General features: G+C 29.9%; 4 protein-coding genes across 4 annotated transcripts; 2 read left to right on the forward strand and 2 right to left on the reverse strand.

Annotated features, from left to right (window-relative positions):
- The first annotated feature begins 1,451 nt into the window (after window positions 1–1,451).
- Window positions 1,452–7,747, forward strand: LOC106791086 (proton-coupled amino acid transporter 1). Its single transcript, XM_014756458.1, has 10 exons — window positions 1,452–1,502; window positions 5,243–5,283; window positions 5,389–5,480; window positions 5,561–5,653; window positions 5,735–5,885; window positions 5,959–6,080; window positions 6,288–6,652; window positions 6,762–6,945; window positions 7,027–7,193; window positions 7,282–7,747. The coding sequence occupies exons 2-10, from the start codon at window positions 5,281–5,283 to the stop codon at window positions 7,521–7,523; spliced, it is 1,419 nt and encodes a 472-aa protein (XP_014611944.1). The 5' UTR covers window positions 1,452–1,502; window positions 5,243–5,280; the 3' UTR covers window positions 7,524–7,747.
- LOC106791091 (DNA-directed RNA polymerases I, II, and III subunit RPABC5) lies at window positions 4,780–8,870 on the reverse strand. Its single transcript, XM_014756464.1, has 3 exons — window positions 8,634–8,870; window positions 8,221–8,342; window positions 4,780–5,473 (listed from the first exon to the last, which is right to left on the reverse strand). The coding sequence occupies exons 1-2, from the start codon at window positions 8,726–8,728 to the stop codon at window positions 8,234–8,236; spliced, it is 204 nt and encodes a 67-aa protein (XP_014611950.1). The 5' UTR covers window positions 8,729–8,870; the 3' UTR covers window positions 4,780–5,473; window positions 8,221–8,233.
- A 3,565-nt stretch (window positions 8,871–12,435) lies between these two features.
- Window positions 12,436–14,000, reverse strand: LOC106791084 (uncharacterized protein C6orf106 homolog). Its single transcript, XM_014756455.1, has 3 exons — window positions 13,628–14,000; window positions 12,959–13,308; window positions 12,436–12,852 (listed from the first exon to the last, which is right to left on the reverse strand). Exons 1-3 carry the CDS (start codon window positions 13,783–13,785, stop codon window positions 12,746–12,748), a joined length of 615 nt encoding a protein of 204 aa, XP_014611941.1. The 5' UTR covers window positions 13,786–14,000; the 3' UTR covers window positions 12,436–12,745.
- Window positions 14,001–15,191: 1,191 nt separating this feature from the next.
- On the forward strand, window positions 15,192–18,109 carry LOC106791083 (type-2 histone deacetylase 1-like). Its single transcript, XM_014756454.1, has 5 exons — window positions 15,192–15,942; window positions 16,029–16,293; window positions 17,157–17,408; window positions 17,511–17,761; window positions 17,878–18,109. The coding sequence occupies exons 1-5, from the start codon at window positions 15,192–15,194 to the stop codon at window positions 18,081–18,083; spliced, it is 1,725 nt and encodes a 574-aa protein (XP_014611940.1). The 3' UTR covers window positions 18,084–18,109.
- Window positions 18,110–18,151: the final 42 nt, after the last annotated feature.

Consider the following 18,151-nt stretch of genomic DNA (forward strand, 5'->3'; position numbering starts at 1 on the left):
TCCTACAAATATTGCATCATGTTCTTTCTTTAAAAGAACATCGTAAGCAATTAGCAAGATCTGTTAGAATTCCAATTCGTCACTAATTTCTTTATCTGCTTAATATTACAATTTTCTATTTTGAATGAGCATAATTATAAATGGAACATTATTAGCAATTGTTTGTTTTTCATCTAAGGATATATTATAATATTAGGTTTCCTTATCTACTTTTTAAAGAATCATGTTACGAATATCCGCTGATATTGTGGTGAACACGCTCGTGGAATTTGAAAACTGAACGTTGCAATGAAACTTGACGCAATTTAACAAATAGACAGAATTTCTTTTCTAACTTCTCTACGAGGTGTTCCATCAAAACTGGAACACTTATTCATACTCATACACTACATTACTCAAGATTAATCAAGAATAATCGAAAAATATTAAGAAACGAAACGGGTTTAACAAACTTCAAGTCATTCTTTCTTACTCATTCGCGCATAGATTCTACCCATTTTATTATTACCGTATTGCATAACAACAACAAAAAACTCGTGTTAGAAAGATAAGTAGTCGACAGACTTATTATTATTAATGGAATCGATTAACGGAATCCAACAGTTGAATTCGTGGAACGAAAAATGCGGCATCGTCCGTTTCACTTTGAAATTAATTTCGAAGCGAAATCGAGCGTCTTCGAATCGACCACGACGACATCGACTTCGAGGATTTCATCATGCCATAGTGCTTCCCACGTGTGTTAGTATAACGACGCTAGCTCGGCCGTTGCCATTTAAACGTGCCGCAACTATAATTTAACGAACAAGAAAGGAATTCAAATTTAAATGAATATGTTTAATTGGACAAAAGAAGAAAGTTTAGACAATTTTTCTATTGTCAAATAAATCGAGAGGAATATGTTTCCGCTAAAATGAATATTTTCAAGGCATTTGTTATACGGCTAAAGTATTTGCTCGGTAAAATACGTTCACGCGATAACGCAAAATCCTTAGCGTCAGGGAAGGGAATTGGGAAGGTGGGAAAAATGAAAGAGAGAGAAAGAGAGAGAGAGAGAGCAAGAGAGAGGTAAAGTAGGAGGGTGTTCGTCGGTGGATTCAGTCGTGTCGAGGACTGCATCGAGTTATGGTCGTCCATCGTTGGTGGAAAGGGTTTGATTTGTGTTATTTTAGTGTGGTCAACGAGGAAGTACTCGCCTCGCTGGCTTCCATATTTTTTTGAAGTATTTAGAAACTCACGAATATATCGGTATATCACATGGTTTCTTTCCTACGATCATACACGCGTACAAACACATACACACATACATATACATATAAAATTAGGCGTGCGCGCACACGCACGAGTAAGATAAAAATAGATTACTACTAGCCAGACTTTTCATCCTTCTTTATTCCCATGTGTAATAGTTTACTAGAAGAAGAGAAGCAAGTCGCCAGGAATGAGCCAAAGGTAGCCAGCCAAAAGTAACGGTCATTTTCCTTCGACTTCTCGCACACGAGGTATGTATTTTACACGTGTATTATATACATGTATATATATATATATATATATATAACATACATGTACAGTAAGTACAGCGACATCCTAAGAAATACTTTTACTTTTGTTAGAACGAGAATTCAGATATATTCGATTTTCTTTATGGAATTTTTTCTTTTCTTTTAGGCTTTTCTATTCACCTTTTTTTTCGGTCGGTAATGTCAAGTAATCGACAAATTTAGTATAAACAGATGTTTTTTGGTCATCACGTGTCACGTTAAAATTGAATTACAGTCATTGATTAAACATTTGTAAAATTGAGTAATATATTTGACTATTTTTGCGATCAATAATTTTGTATAATTGGTGAATTTATGTTAATTTAAATGAATGCACTTGTTTTCATCGTACATAACGTTAGAATCGAAATCATTTTATCAATTGTACGATTGATATGAAATATATTATTTTGTATTTTTTTTTATATTTTCTCTTGATAATAGTATTTTACGAAATGACAAAAATGATTTAAAATTCTTCGAAATAAACTAGACAAATGTTTTGTCAAATGAGATGTTTGTTTGATCACCGTATATATAGTTTGAATAACGCTAATGTTAAAATTAAATAAAATTCATAAATTCGTAGAATCTATCTGTTTCTAGCCACCATATGCCAAGAGAAAAAATGTAACATATAAAATCATAATAGTATAATAGTGCATCTTTTTTTGAATTTATGAATCGAACGTTAAGACATTAATCAATCACCGTTGTTTGCGTTGAACGAATTATACATGTATCTTATATTTTAATTAACCAAATAGTCAATTTCTAGCGATAGGAGCGTAAGAAATATCAATCATTACTTAACATACATCGAAGGTCATAATTCTCTTACTTTTCCACATTATTTCATAAAAGTGCAATAATGTTTTGATGCATATTTTTCTTGAAAGGTAACATTTCTTTACAAATATATGCGTTTCTTATTGTTTTAAGCCGTGAGAAAGGCGGTAATCTTGATAGTCTAACAATAAGTAGTAACTTTATTTCGGGACTTACTAGCTGGCAAGAGAAAATGGACTAACTCGTTTCAGGTTTCTTTTTCTAATGGTAAAAGGGACAAAATTCGTCGAATCGGTATGGTTTTAGACTAGGGGAAGAGAACCCGCTTGAGAATTAATGACTTTTTTTCCTGGCTTTTTCGTGACTTGCGATCGTTTAGGTCTTATCGTTGGGATACGGAGCGTGACTCTCATGGAGACCATGCGAATCAGTTTATCGATCAGTGTTTACAATTTTGTCAAGAATTCCTCAGAATGTTATTATACGATGAATTTATTTGCTTTTCCCACAACACGATATTATCGTCGTCCTAACGTTCTTAGATTTTTCTATTGTTTCATCCGATGTGAGCAAGGTTTGATACGGTCTCTACTGTTTATCGTTGATATTTTCTACAATCATTATAATTCAATCTCGAAAAAAGTTCATTAATGAAATAATCAAAAAGCAATTTAATCTTATCGATTTTTAAGTAGCATATGATAGCTTCTTGTGGCATAACGAAGCATAAAATAAAAATTATATCTTTGTGGCTTCGATGAGGTGCAACTTACTTGAAAGATCGAGTATAAAACCGTAAGGGTATATTATCTGGATAATATTAGGCTGTCCCATAAGTTTTTTCCGTGCCACGCTATGTATGACTTCGAGCCGGGTGTGTTTGTAGACATGCAAGCTTATCTATTGTCCATTTATGGCATCAACTTTAAATAACAAATATTGTCTATTAAAGGTCGCATAAAAGAAAAAAAAAAAAAGGAAAGAACTTATGGGGCAACCTAATATATACAACAAATGAATGAAATCCTAATAATATATCATTTTGTTATTTAGAATTTCATCATTCGATTGCAAATCATCGTTTGGGTATTAAAATTATTATCAAATGTCAAGCTTAAAAAGTTCATAGAAATCAGAATTCCTGATAGATCTAGATAGATCGTGATGAAAAATCGATGCAAATTGATCGATTTGCAGAGCTTGGATCGTCGTTAGCTATCGATCATGATGCAATTCTTAATACGGGTTTGTATATCATCGATAGCAATCATTCGAAATATCTATAAGCAATCTAAAAGGAATAATTTCATCTGTTAAATATCAATTAGCATGTTTTGAAAAAAATTCCAATTTTTCTTGACTTTCTTCGTCGATATGCATCATAAGCATATAAGCATCATAAGTCGATAACGATCAGACTTTCACTAATCTTGCAAGATCACGAACTTGCATAGCAAGGAAGCGCCATACTACTCTTATTTAAAATACTCGTGCCATTAATTTTCACAGGAAGCAGCAATTTGATTTTCGTTACTTGCGATTGCCTATCAAAAAATAGCCGTTAATAGTATGATTATTGTTTTGGCCTTGAATGCAATTTTTGTTGTTTTTTTCTCGTCATTATTCCTAGAAAGAAAATGATTATTGACGTTACCACGATTAAATATGCATTTTTTGAAATATGAGAATATGGAATAACACTTGTAATCGCTTTGGCAATAAATTACTCGAAATGATTGTGATAATTCCGTTGGAAAGAATGAAGAAGAGAATTGTTGCATATGAAGCAATTGAACAAAAATGCAGGACGAATTGCATAGTAAAATTGTAAAATAATGTTTTTAAATGTACTTTCTTGCAACTTTTATAATATAAATCTTGTATTTGTAATATACAAGTATTGATATAAATATGAAGAAACATGAAGAGAGTATAATAAATAAATTGATAAACTGTACAAAAAAAAGAAATATAATGATAAGTAATATGAATGTTTACAGCGATAGATAATAGTTTGACATAAGATATCTTTTTTATTCTTTTTGTTTGTTGGTTTGTACAATGCCATTACGTATTGCGCGCGTAAATGCCATAAATAATAGATATAGATTATTTTTTAATTTCAACACTATTGGAATTTAAAGCAAAATATCGAGAATGTGATATTTTGTTAATATAGAAATATTTATTAACTAACAATATATTTATATAATCGCTTTAATCAAGAAGATAAGAGGAAACATCAAGGAAATCGGTTTCAAAAAGTGATAACCAATGAAAGAGATATTTTGCGTTTAATTCTTATATATGATTTATTTCTTTTTCTATTATTTTTTGATAGCAAATTGTACAAATCTATATATTATATACAAATTTATATACGAATGTTCTATGAATATATAAATATGACACCATGGTCAGTTCATGAAATCGAAAACAGATGACATCAAAAGTATTTTTTATTATACACAACGCTACAATATATCGGGTCTTTTTTAAACGATATGCCCAAATATCTCCGATCCCATTGAACAAATGTTTCAAAGGAAAAGTAGCTGTTCTGAGAGGGAAATGAATACGTACCATAGCTATAGTCTACATCATATACAAATGATTTCTTATCGATAAATTGTATAAATTTTCCATCAACTTTGGATGCAGGAAAAGCATCATAAATTCAAAGTTTACAAGATAATAAATAGTTTGATTTTTTATTGATTTATCTTTACTAATCAATTACACACAAGACGAAGTCTACAAATTGACCTTTTGATAAGATTTTATTGTCAAACCACAAAGTAAATAATTTATGTGGAAAACTACTATAAACAATAGTAATAATAATAGTCTATTTTTTATTTGTATCTATTCGCAAAAATTGTATTATTAATTAAAACATATCTTATTCGCAGGTGACCAGTTTGGAAGATAAATCAACACGTAAATCAAGATGGTAAGTTCAACAAATTTTGCATAATATAAGTCTTTGTAAATCTCTCATATCTCGTAAATTTATCTTATCTCAATTGTCTTTTTTTTGTTCTTATTTTCAACGCAGACGGACGCTAATAATAAACCACCGACTGAATTGGATACTTTCCTACCCCAAGATGAAACTAATATAATAAAAGATGGTGTTCTACCTGCAAAGTAAATCATATAAATCTATTTATCTTTTAATATTCGTATAAAACTGTATAAATATGAAAATCTAATGTTTTATTTTTTAGGTATAAAGTACAAGTCGCACCAAAAGACATTGAAAGTGGAGAAGGAAAGGTTTTTAATCCTTTCACCGAACGTAAAGTTGATAATCCAACAACGTAAGATATTTATAGATTTTTGTTACTATGAACAATTGAATCATATTTTAAGTTTTATTTCTGTTTTTTTTTTCTATTCAGGGATTGTGATACATTGACACATTTATTGAAAGCTTCCCTTGGAACAGGTATATTGGCTATGCCTGTTGCTTTTAAAAATGCTGGTCTTTTAGTTGGAGTATTTGCAACGATTTTTGTTGCCTTTATATGTACACACTGCGCATACATCTTAGTAAGTGATGAGAAATTACTCAGATAAGAATAAGCGGCAATAATAACGTTATCACATTGTGCACAAATTGTAGGTCAAATGCGCGCACGTTCTTTACCACAAAACGCGGAGGACAGAAATGGATTTTGCTGATGTAGCAGAAATAGCATTTTCTATGGGACCACGATGGGCAACTAAACTTGCGAAACCATCTAGGTATGATATATGTCCTCATGATTATGAAAATCGTCTAAGTTAAAATTAAAAAAAAATGAGTTGTGTAATTCTGTAATCTTGTATCGAAATAAGAGATATATGACTTAGACCACTTTCATAATTATGAGCACATATATGATATATCGTTTAAAAAGTTGATCAATTATCGATCAAAATATTGATAACAATGGTAATATTGTTTTACAGATATATCATACAAATAAGTTTATTCGCAACATATTTCGGCACGTGCAGTGTCTACGCGGTCATTGTCGCTGCCAATTTTGAAAAAGTGATTAAACATTATAATGAAAGTGCACCCGAGGATACTATTATACGCGAAATTACGGCTTGCCTATTAATACCGCTGATACTACTCAGTTGGATACCTAATTTAAAGTATCTTGCGCCAGTTTCCATGATAGCTAATATATTTATGGGTACTGGCTTAGGAATAACATTTTATTATTTAGTTTGGGATCTTCCACCGATTGGTACTTTACCACTAGCAGCACCTATTCAAGATTTTCCTCATTTCTTTAGCATTACAGTCTTTGCTATGGAAGCTATAGGTATGATGTTTTTGTAAAATCTATATATATACACATACCTGTACATATCTGTGCATATATATATATATATCAATGAATGCTAATTAATAAAAGATCGTATTCTTAACAGGTGTAATTATGCCATTGGAGAATAATATGAAAACCCCGCAACATATTATAGGAATTTGTGGCGTTCTCAATAAAGGAATGTCTGGTGTAACTCTCATATATATTCTTCTTGGATTTTTAGGGTATATCAAATATCAAGATGCAACGTTTGATAGCATTACTTTGAATTTACCCACGGAAGAAATGTAAAATATTGACTATATTTATTGACATGAAATTATTAATATTAACAAACGTGATAGAATTTTATAAAATTATTTTTACAGTCCGGCTCAAGTCGTTCAAATTCTAATTGGCTTGGCAGTTTATTGTACATTTGGATTACAATTTTATGTATGCTTAGATATCGCATGGACTGGAATTAAAGATCGTTTTCAAAAGAAACCTCTTATAGCAAACTATGTTTTAAGAACAACTATGGTTATTGGAGCAGGTATAAATTCTTCATTTTTATACTTTATTATATATTAAGAATATTGAAATCTAATATTTGATCAATGAATATTTGTTTTCTTTGACAGTATTACTCGCAGTTGCTGTGCCAAATATTGGACCTTTCATTAGTTTAATAGGAGCATTTTGTTTTTCCATATTGGGACTTTTTATGCCTGCGCTCATTGAAATTGTTACCTATTGGGATACTGGTTTTGGACCAGGCAAATGGGTAGCAGTGAAAAATATCATTATATGCATAATTAGCATAATAGCCTTAGTATTTGGATCGCGTAGTGCTATAATGAAAATTGTAGGCTTGGATAGTTGATTGAATCTAGAAATCATTGATAATATAGCTTTTCTATCATTCTGTGCATTCAGAATTTTAGAACAATCAAAATTGATACGTGCATAGGAAAATTTTGTTAAATAACACATTTGATAAATCATCGAACATAATTCATATTTGTATGTATTATTATAGTGAATCAAATGAAAAAAGATAATAAATTGTTAATATTTTCATATCAACTTTTTCTACAATATGTGTAATCAAGCTATTTGGAATTATTATTTTAAACATAAACCTCCTCTCTTGGAATGTAACTTTTTTATATTGCATTTAATATTGATATGTATTAAGATAATAATGAATTTACAAGGGAATCCTCAAATTTGATTTATATTGACAAAAATTAAAATATTTATAACTTCCAGACGAATATAATGCAACTATTTTATGCAACAAATTTTGTATAATAATCATTTCTGTTTTCCTAATGATTATTCTAAAATACATAATGCACTGGCTGCACAAATGAAATGAATCATTCATATGAATTGTCTTCCATCAAATATTTTAATTTTTCTCATATTCCTAACTCTTATATTTATTTACCAATGTACATTTAAAAAGTATGATTACGTTTCCACATTTTCATGAATTATTTTCAGCAAGCCCATTGAATATTTTATAATATAAAAATAACATAAAAAAATATATTTTTAAATTGATAAAACTATACCTAATGATAGGATTTATTTTTCTAAGGGTGCATAATTAAGAAGTTTTTCAATAAGATCCACATGTCCAAGTAGCATTCGGCGACAGCAATATCGTTTCAAACCCAATGCATCGAGAGCATCCCTGAAACATTAAGTACCACTAAACATTTCTGTATAACTTTTACTGTATATATATCATATACATTTCTTGTATTATGTTAGAACCAAATTTTTAGAACCAATTTTGAAATAAACCAAAAACAAATTAATGCGTATGAATGATAATTAATGAACAATTTTATATCTTTGGTTTTAGATTAATATTAATATGCATAAGAAACTTTTGAAAAAATGAATGTAACAAATAAATGTATATGAATGATGATTATGAATATTTTCCAGTTTTAAGAGGTTATATAAGTCAATAATTTACCCTTCGGTGTACTCTGCTTGTAGTAAGCCAAGATATGCTTCCCATTTGTTTCCAATCACTTTCCCACAAGTAAAACATCTCACAGGAATAATCATATTGATTGCAAAGAATTTTATCGCGTATTTCTTTATAAGAACACTTTCAACTTTCTACAAATAAGAAACACATGTGAGCAAAACTCTTAGACTTCATGCATCCGCTTATAGTGAATGCGATTGGAACGCGCCCAAAATGAATTAAAAGCAAAATGTTTCCTACTATCGATAAGTAAGAGTTACCGACAAGACGAATTTAAAAAGTTTACAGTAAGAAAGACTCGTTTAAAATAAAACGCGCCCTTTTCAGCCACATTTAAGATGGGGCCTCTCCGCGGCCTCTTCGGCATAATGCCTCTTCTTTCATCATGCCCTAAACTCTGCTGTGAGGCTTTTCCTAAGCGCATTTTACAATACAAATCGTACAGTTACATTTACTCGAATGCCTCAACAGATATTTGATCTAATCGATGAACCTATTATTAACACTTTGCATTTAAAAAATTAAATAATATCAAACAAAAGCAGGAACTTTGTCATACATCATATGGTCTTACTTTTTTACTCGACCACTTTCATCTTTTATCTTTACTCTACTTTGTATTTACTATACATATATAACAAATGAAGTATTCAGTAGGAATTACTAAAGAGCAAAGCGTTAATATACTTAATATTAAGTAAGTATCCAACGTATTCACTAGCCAATAACAGCCGCCAATAGGGGAAAAACTTAAAACTAAACCCATACTAACTGTTTCTCACCCAACGTGTAACACCTGCATAGATGAGAATGCAGAAAGTATGGGGGGAGGAACGGGAGATTAGTGTATTAGAAGCTGAGAATCCTGATCTAAAAAAACATAATTAACATACATAAATACATTAAAAAATTTTTATAAAAATTTATCTAAGCGGTTTAAGACTCTACAATTTATTTAGATTTGACTTTTTGATTATTCTTTTGATTCTTTTTTGTTTGAACGCCATATGAATATTTTTTAAAATATATTTATAAATGCATTTCTGAAGGCACACACACATTTTTATACACTAAATATTGAATGTAATTATTTAAAATTTTATTACAATATAAATATACTATATATACTATCAAAGAATACTGTAATCTCGTACTGATTCCTGTAATCGGTTGTCAAGGCTAGTTATTATTGCATAATTAATTAATTACCAGTTTATTTGGTATCATTAGGACGCTGCTTCTGAAGACGCGATTTTTAATGAATAGTAATTAAATTTTAGCCGTCAGTAACACGCATCACGTTTACTCGTCGAAATCTAACAAAAGATTGATTAAAAAACCATAATCACTGGATCATTTTATGTTTATGTTTCAGCCCAGTAACAAAACTAAGTTTAAAACAGTCATCTAAAAAAAACATAAAAATTAATAACATATCAAAATTATTTTCTATTCAAAATTTAATAGGTATGTAATGTTTAAACCAATGTATATGTGCTGGAATTATCTGTAATATAAGAAGAGTGCAATAGTACATTAAAATAATTGTTAATAAATCGTTGCAAGTGTCTATTGTTGTCTAAAAAAGTTCTTTTATTAAATGTTGAATATATATATATATATATATCAATCAATTGGAGGAAGTCATTTACAAAATAAAACACTCACCGAATGATAGAAGAATAATAATGATTGCACAGAATCNATCTGAATTCTCGTTCTAACAAAAGTAAAAGTATTTCTTAGGATGTCGCTGTACTTACTGTACATGTATGTTATATATATATATATATATATATATATATATATCAATCAATTGGAGGAAGTCATTTACAAAATAAAACACTCACCGAATGATAGAAGAATAATAATGATTGCACAGAATCCACTTGATATCCCAAAAATGGCTTTACCACCTTGTTGCTGTTTGATACAATTTTTTATAAGCAATGGAACATTGTCGTGTTAACTTTATCAAAGAAAGAAATCGGTCTTGGTGGTCTATTCAATATAGCGTCATATTCACTATTAACTTACATAGTGGCTCATATTACAAATTTGGAGATACATTTCATCTCATTATAGTTGCAAAATATATATACAATAACAATAAATGATTTCTCTTTCATTTATGATAGCTAGGTGAATTTGTGCATACGATGGATGATTGTCACGCATACATTAATCATAGCACATGAAGAACAAATAAAACGCACACCGAGGCCATTTCCCACATTGAAAATCATTGGTGATGTCAAAGATACAAATGACTTTACAATTAATAATTTTGAACTAATAAATTATAAGCCACATCCAAAACTTAATATGCAAATGGCAGTATAATCCAATTTATATATGTATATATATATATGTATACATATATATATATGTATATATATATACACATTAATATTTTTAAGTATCTTTTTTTCTTTTAGATTTTAGGTACAAGTATAAAAATAATAAGTTTTGTTAAAGAATTTTGTTGACAAACAGTATATTATTTTATGTATACTTTTAATCTGGTCAGAGTAAATATATCTTGTGCACGTAATTTTTTTAATAAGTATTAGACTTTATTTTTTCTAATAAAAGTTATATTTATAATAAACCTGTACCTTAGAAAGTATATTCTTTGATAATATTTTACCGTCATCGCGTTAAGTACCTACTTTCGCCCACTGGTGATCCCGATAGTAACTAAGATGAATCTGGGTAGATAAGNATATTATCCATGTGCAAGTCTTCTCTCTGAATATGTAATTAACAAAGATGTTAATTACAATATAATAATTACAATTATAAAATAAACAATATAATAATTCCATCATGTACATTTTCTACATATTACATGGTAGAAATCTAAGCATGGCCAGACAAGCATATGTATGTTTGTGTATGTTTTAGGATTGTTATATAAAAAATTTACTAGAAGCAGTTTTCAACTTTAAAAACTAATTATGTGACTTATAATATTTACCGAAATGTAATATTTCAATTGATCTCTGTATGAAGTGATACATGGAGAAATATATGCCCTTATATATATATATAAATATATAGAAAGAGAAATGAAAATTATTTCTATAAAAGGCAGAGAAAAAGATGATGTGTAGCTACATTTTCATAGAAATACATTTTTAAGACACATATCACTTATTTAATTATAATATATAATATATAGTGCAAGTCACATGTATTATCGAACATACCTCAATACTATTCAAATTTTTTTAAGACACTTTTTTGTTCTCAATCTAAAATGTAAAATATATTACTAAATATATACGGATAACTGATATTTCAAATCTCCTTAATTGAATATCATCCGAAACTGAATATATAGCCGATTATAAATGCTTATTATTATTAGAAATTCAAACAAATTATATTTGAACATTGTTGGTTTATGACATGACATTAAGGTAAAGTATTATTTGAAAGAATAAAATTAAAAGAAAACTATGTATGTGTGTGTATATATATAACAAGTAGTAGTACCAACTTTTTCCAAAATTAGAAGCTTAACTGTAAGGAAATTTTCTTTTCTTTCTTTTTTTTATTATCTTTTTTATAGCAATATATATTATAAAATATTAATAAAATATTAAAATCTCTATGTATGATATAAAATATATTAAATTTTTATACATCATGTCATACATTCAGAATGCGACGTTTAACAAGTGTACTTCTCTCATAATTTAATATACAAATTTTATATGAAGCCTCTCTTTTTTCATTTGTTTTTTTTTATAATTCTTGCTCTTTTGATAAGAAAAAATAATTAAATAAAATAAAAAAATTAAAATTAAAAAGGAAATAAAAGAAATATAAATCTTATATCGACCCAACAATTTTCAAATAGCCAATGCGATTATAGCTTGGGGCTAACATATAAATTTCAGTTACCCGAATAATATAGTAATTATTCATTCGTCGTGTTAAAAAGTAAATAAAAGTATCATAGATAAATGAAAACAGGTTATAAAACAAAGAAGATTTAAAGAAAACTAGGAATAAAGCAGAGCGCTTTGAAAATCTGAAGGATAAGTCGCAAAAATGTTTATAGACAATTTTGTATCCATCAAAGGCTACCACATCTGAACATCATTAGACTGTGAAGTACTTAATTGATGTAACTGTTGCGTTACTGCCAACGTCCCACATTCACTAACAGTTATGATCACCCAGATATTGTCTAAAAAAATAGAGAGAGAAAGACAATAAATGAATTTTATAATAAATATATGTATATTAAATATATATCAATAAGATCAGATATAATATTTGATATTCTTTTTTACCACCAAAGTAAGAACCGGTAGGTGTCATCATCCTCCATTTGCTTTGGTAAACACCCAAATTTGCTGGACTTGTCAAAGTAACACTTAACTCTATTGTTTCTTTAGGAGCTAAGGATGGAACTGGCACTCGTATACAATCACCCATTTGTGTTCCAGCTGTATGTTGTAAACAAATGCCATTGGGCCAAGCTTCTGTACCACTATTTTGAACTCGCCATGATTTTTGAAACTTTGTATTAGGCGGAACAGATTCACCCTCACCAATAGTGCTATCGCACACCAGAGTCATGCAAGGAAACTTAAAAGGTGATTCGAAATCAAAGTAGCTACATATCGCTGCTTGTAGATTCCTATATAGAAAAGAAGAATTATATTAATATAATTATAGAAGAACTATATTAATATATATTGCAATTTTAACTGAAAATCATTTGAATTGTTTTAAATGGTACCCAAACGTTCAATACAAGCAACCAAAAACAAATATACAATTACAAGTCCTTTAAACCATCAAGTTCAAATATATTTATATAGATAAATGAAAAAGATAGTTGTAACTAAATGAAAAAGAAAACAATATCATTGACATTGTAAACATTATGTTAAAAGGTTATGTCGATATAACATTAAATTTGATTAAAGATAAAGCTACATATTAAACGACATTACCAATTATTCATATCCAAGAAAAAGGCAGCAGTGGCCTCATTTAATTGACTACCAGCAAGCAATCTTTGTAGCTGTTTAACTAAATCATCTTTATCTGTAGTACCCAAACAGCTAAACTGGTGTAACAAATTTTGATCCACGTCGTTGTCCACGTTCATATCGTCTTCCCTTCTTTCATATAAAGATCCATGCAAAATAATATCTTTGTACCGATAAAATCTTCCTTTTCTACAAACTTCCTAACGTTTTTACTTCACGAGGATTTAACTACAAATTTTAAATGTCATTCTTCAGGATTATGACGTTCCGTTGTATGTAAGTGCATGCACTCGTGGTACATTCCGTTCCAGAATTAGAAACGATCGAGACTCTCTTCTTAGATATCATATATATGTATATATATATATATACATACACAACTATTGTACAGTCCAACAGAAAAGTATTATTTTTCAAGATTATTTCTTTCTATAACACTAACCAATAGCGTACCACGTATATTGTTCGTAAAGCGAAAAGTAATGGAATTTTCCTTGCGTCAAGAATCTCTACTATTGCGTAAATTCGTACGCTTACTAAATCGTACATATAGAAACAGAGCAGCCCCTTAATGATTCTATCCTGTCGTACACGAATATCTTGCCTCTACAAGATTATCAATTTTCAGGGGCTTGAACATTTTCATAAAGTTATTCAATATACATTTCGAATAATTTAGCCAAATTTCCATTTTGTTGATCCAAATTTATATTATAATTATTCTATCATTTAATATAGAAGATAAATAAAAGTAATAAAATCTAATCAAATGAATATATCTCAATTCTTGAATGATTCGTAAGTACGATTATTCGCGGGTTAATTGATGCAGAATTTTGGCGCATGCGGAATAATAATCAGTCAATGTCGCATTTGCGCAACAGAGACTTAATTGATCCTTGCACATGCGTATTAATATTTTAATCGAGGGAGGGATGCACGCGCAGTCGAGAGTGTCCGTACCGCGGAACAATCGAAATACAAAATAAACGCCTGTCGCGCTTTCAATCGTAATCATCTTCGCTTCTATGTCTTTTTACATTATAACGTTAAATTCATAGAAAAGATCGTATTGAAATATTCTATTCGTTCTTATATCAAATCTTGTACTTTTCAACATTACATTGAATATATCTAGCCATACGGGTAGGTCTACCTCGATAAGTGAAATTATAATAACAAGTAATTTTTCTTTTTCAATTAAATATAAACGAGCACGTGTGTGTATTACGTGTTAATGTGTGTATTATGATGAGATAAGTCGATACAAAATGGAGATTGACATGTAACAAAAATGATGTAATTATCGTTCAAGATTTGTTTGCTCGTGCCGAATGTTTAACATGAAATTATAGTGATTTATTTAAAACTTATTCATTTTGAATATAATCTGAAGGATTGCTATTCAAAAGATTGGCGTTGAATAATATTAAAAAGGAAAAATTTCTAAGAAACCCATTTCGATTGTGAGATTTTGTTCTCTCTTTCTTAAAAGTAATCCTAGAGATTAAAAAAATTGACAAAAATGATAGGACCATCGTCAAACAGTGCAAATGTGTCAAATCATGAAATCGTTAATGGCCAAGCTAGATCGTCGAAAAGAAAGATATTCGAAGATTTAGATATAAATAGTTTTTGCAAGGAACTATGGCAAAATGGTCGGAAACGTTACTTGCAAGAATTGGAGACACCGGTCGAGTTGATAATGTCTAATGAAATAATAGATGAGAATAATATGTTTTTGTCAACAAATTCAACCGAAGATAATAATATAGACGAGCATTCGGTTACACGTTTAAAAGTTCTCGTAGTCGATGGTACGAATTATTCTTGGACTACGGTGTCTGATTTGGAAAATCGACGAGTAATAGAACATGGAACAGAATTGACTAATTGCACGACAACAGTATCTTCACCGTCATCTTCATCGTCGTCATTGTCGTCATCGATATCTTTGGAAGGACAATCTTCCGACATCATTTATACCGACGTAAGAACGATCGACGACAGTCATAATAATTATCAGCAAGCAATCCGTAACGGTTTTTGGGAACCCATAAACGATCCTTTGGCTATTTTACCACCATCGAACAAAATGAAATCTCAACATTCGTTACAATCGATAACGAACAATAACGATAACCAACAACATCACCAATTTGACGATCAAGAGAATGGTAATCTTTCATGGTTGTTGGATTTTAAATTAGATCCTTTCATCGAAGCAGCCGATGACAAATATAACAATGGGAATGATTTCAAAGACAATTACTGCGGTAAGAACCTTTATAAAATATTACATGTACTCAACAACCATTTTATTATTAAAAAAATACTTAAAAAAAACATTCGTTTCTTTTAGGTAATAAAAATAAAGGAAATAATCGTGGTCATGGGTCAATGATCTATACGATAGATTCCAAAAAAGTGTATAACAATAATCAAGATAATTCAAGCAATTCTAATCAAAAATCGTCTTACGTAACGTCAGATATTAATCAAGATTTTTCATCTACCAATAATAATAATTGTCCGAAAAAACCACCGTATACTTACACCGAATTAATTGAACACGCGCTTCAAGAGAGAGGGGAACTAACTGTATCAGCAATTTATCAATGGATTTCGTAAGTAAACACATTTTTTTACGAGAAACATAGAAAAATTAGTTTCCAAAATCGGATTCAATATTTCAATGCAATTTTATCTTTATACGTTCACGTAATAACAGCAACAACAACAACAAAAATAATAATAATAATAATAATAATAATAATAATAATGATGATGATAATGATATGTAAATAGGACGATTATGGTCGTCGATTTATTTTCTCCAATTTGAATGGAGAAATAAAAAAGGAAAAAGTCTGAGAATTTAGGGGACGTTCGAAATAACGTCGATCAGTTGAGAGAGAGAGAGGGTTGCGCTGACGAAGGTTTGCTGGGTTCTTAGATGGTACCCATTGGTACCACTAGCCAGTTGTTGCTTTGCACATCCTGGTACGAACTCCTTTCACCCTCGCCTTCGCCCTCGTCCTCACCCTCTTCCTCACCCTCACCCTCACCCTCGCCCTCACCCTCACCCTCACCCTCACCCTCATCCTTTTACCACCGTTCTTATTCTTCCTCGTGCATTGCGGCTCTAACGTGAGTGCAAACACGATTTATCGTTTCTATACTTCCACGACTTCGATCGCATACATTTTTTTTTGAGACAAATATGGAATGAGATATATTTGTTTGGTTTTATTTTATTTTTTATTTTTTTTTTTTTATATTATAAAGGATACATTTATTTTATGGGATATTATAATTATAAGGGTTGAACCAAAAACTCCTAGGTGATTTTAAAAATGAATTGCTCTTTTTCAGGACTTTCTAAATTCGTAGTTGAAACAAATTATTTTTGAACGATGATTTAATCTTCTATCAAAAATTGATATTAATCAATTGTATATATATATATATATTTTTCTTTATTTGTTAGGGAACATTTTCCTTACTACAAAAGCAATGATGATCGTTGGAAAAATTCGGTAAGACATAATCTCTCAATAAATCCACATTTTCGAAAGGGATCAAAGGCCCCACATGGAGCTGGTCATTTGTGGGCTATAGCTAATCGTGGTGATACTAGACCACATCAAATTATTACAACTGATCCCACTAAATCATCATCACGATCGGTCATCAAGGATGTTGATTATGCTAATTCTCGACGACATGATATTAACAATAGGTAAATAACTTTATACATATATATATATATATATATATATATATATTAATGATATTATGTATAAGAGACATACGTACAATGAAAAATATCTATATATTTCAGTCAAATAGGTTTATTAGACGAAATAGAGGCTGCTACTGCAAGTATTACACGTCAATCTTCCGAAGAGGACACTGATGATATTGTTAATTCTACAACATTGGAACATTGTGCAGAGCAAATATTAAGTGGTATCAAAAAAGAGGTTGAAGTTCAATATTTGGTACCAATGATGGTATCCAATGGAACAAGTCAAGGAACACAACAACAAAATACAACGAAAACTAATTTTGATTGCGTTGTGAAAGAAAGTGGTGTGTGCATACATTTTTACTTTCTTTCCTTTTTCTTGATATAAAGTATATACAATATCCTTTTGAATTTATATATATATATAACTTTTTATTTATTAATTATTGGTCTTGTTTAGATTTTCTGAATCCAATTTCTAAGGAAGTAGTCGCCGAGGAATGCGGATTGATAAGCGAAGGTTTTTTGGTAACTGATATGAGTTCAACGGCTTTAGGTTTAAATATGGTCGAATCAGAAATAATATCCCCAGAGAATTTATTCGGCGAGGAATTAAATTTTCATTTCTACGAATTGTCATCCCCGTCCCAATTACAATCTGCTTGACACACGGAAAACAACAATGAATTACACGTAATTTTGATAGACGAGTTACAAATACAGGACATTCAAGT

Source organism: Polistes canadensis, unplaced genomic scaffold, assembly GCF_001313835.1.
Source record: "Polistes canadensis isolate GaletaPanama2010 unplaced genomic scaffold, ASM131383v1 scaffold_285, whole genome shotgun sequence".
Lineage (NCBI taxonomy): Eukaryota > Metazoa > Arthropoda > Insecta > Hymenoptera > Vespidae > Polistes > Polistes canadensis.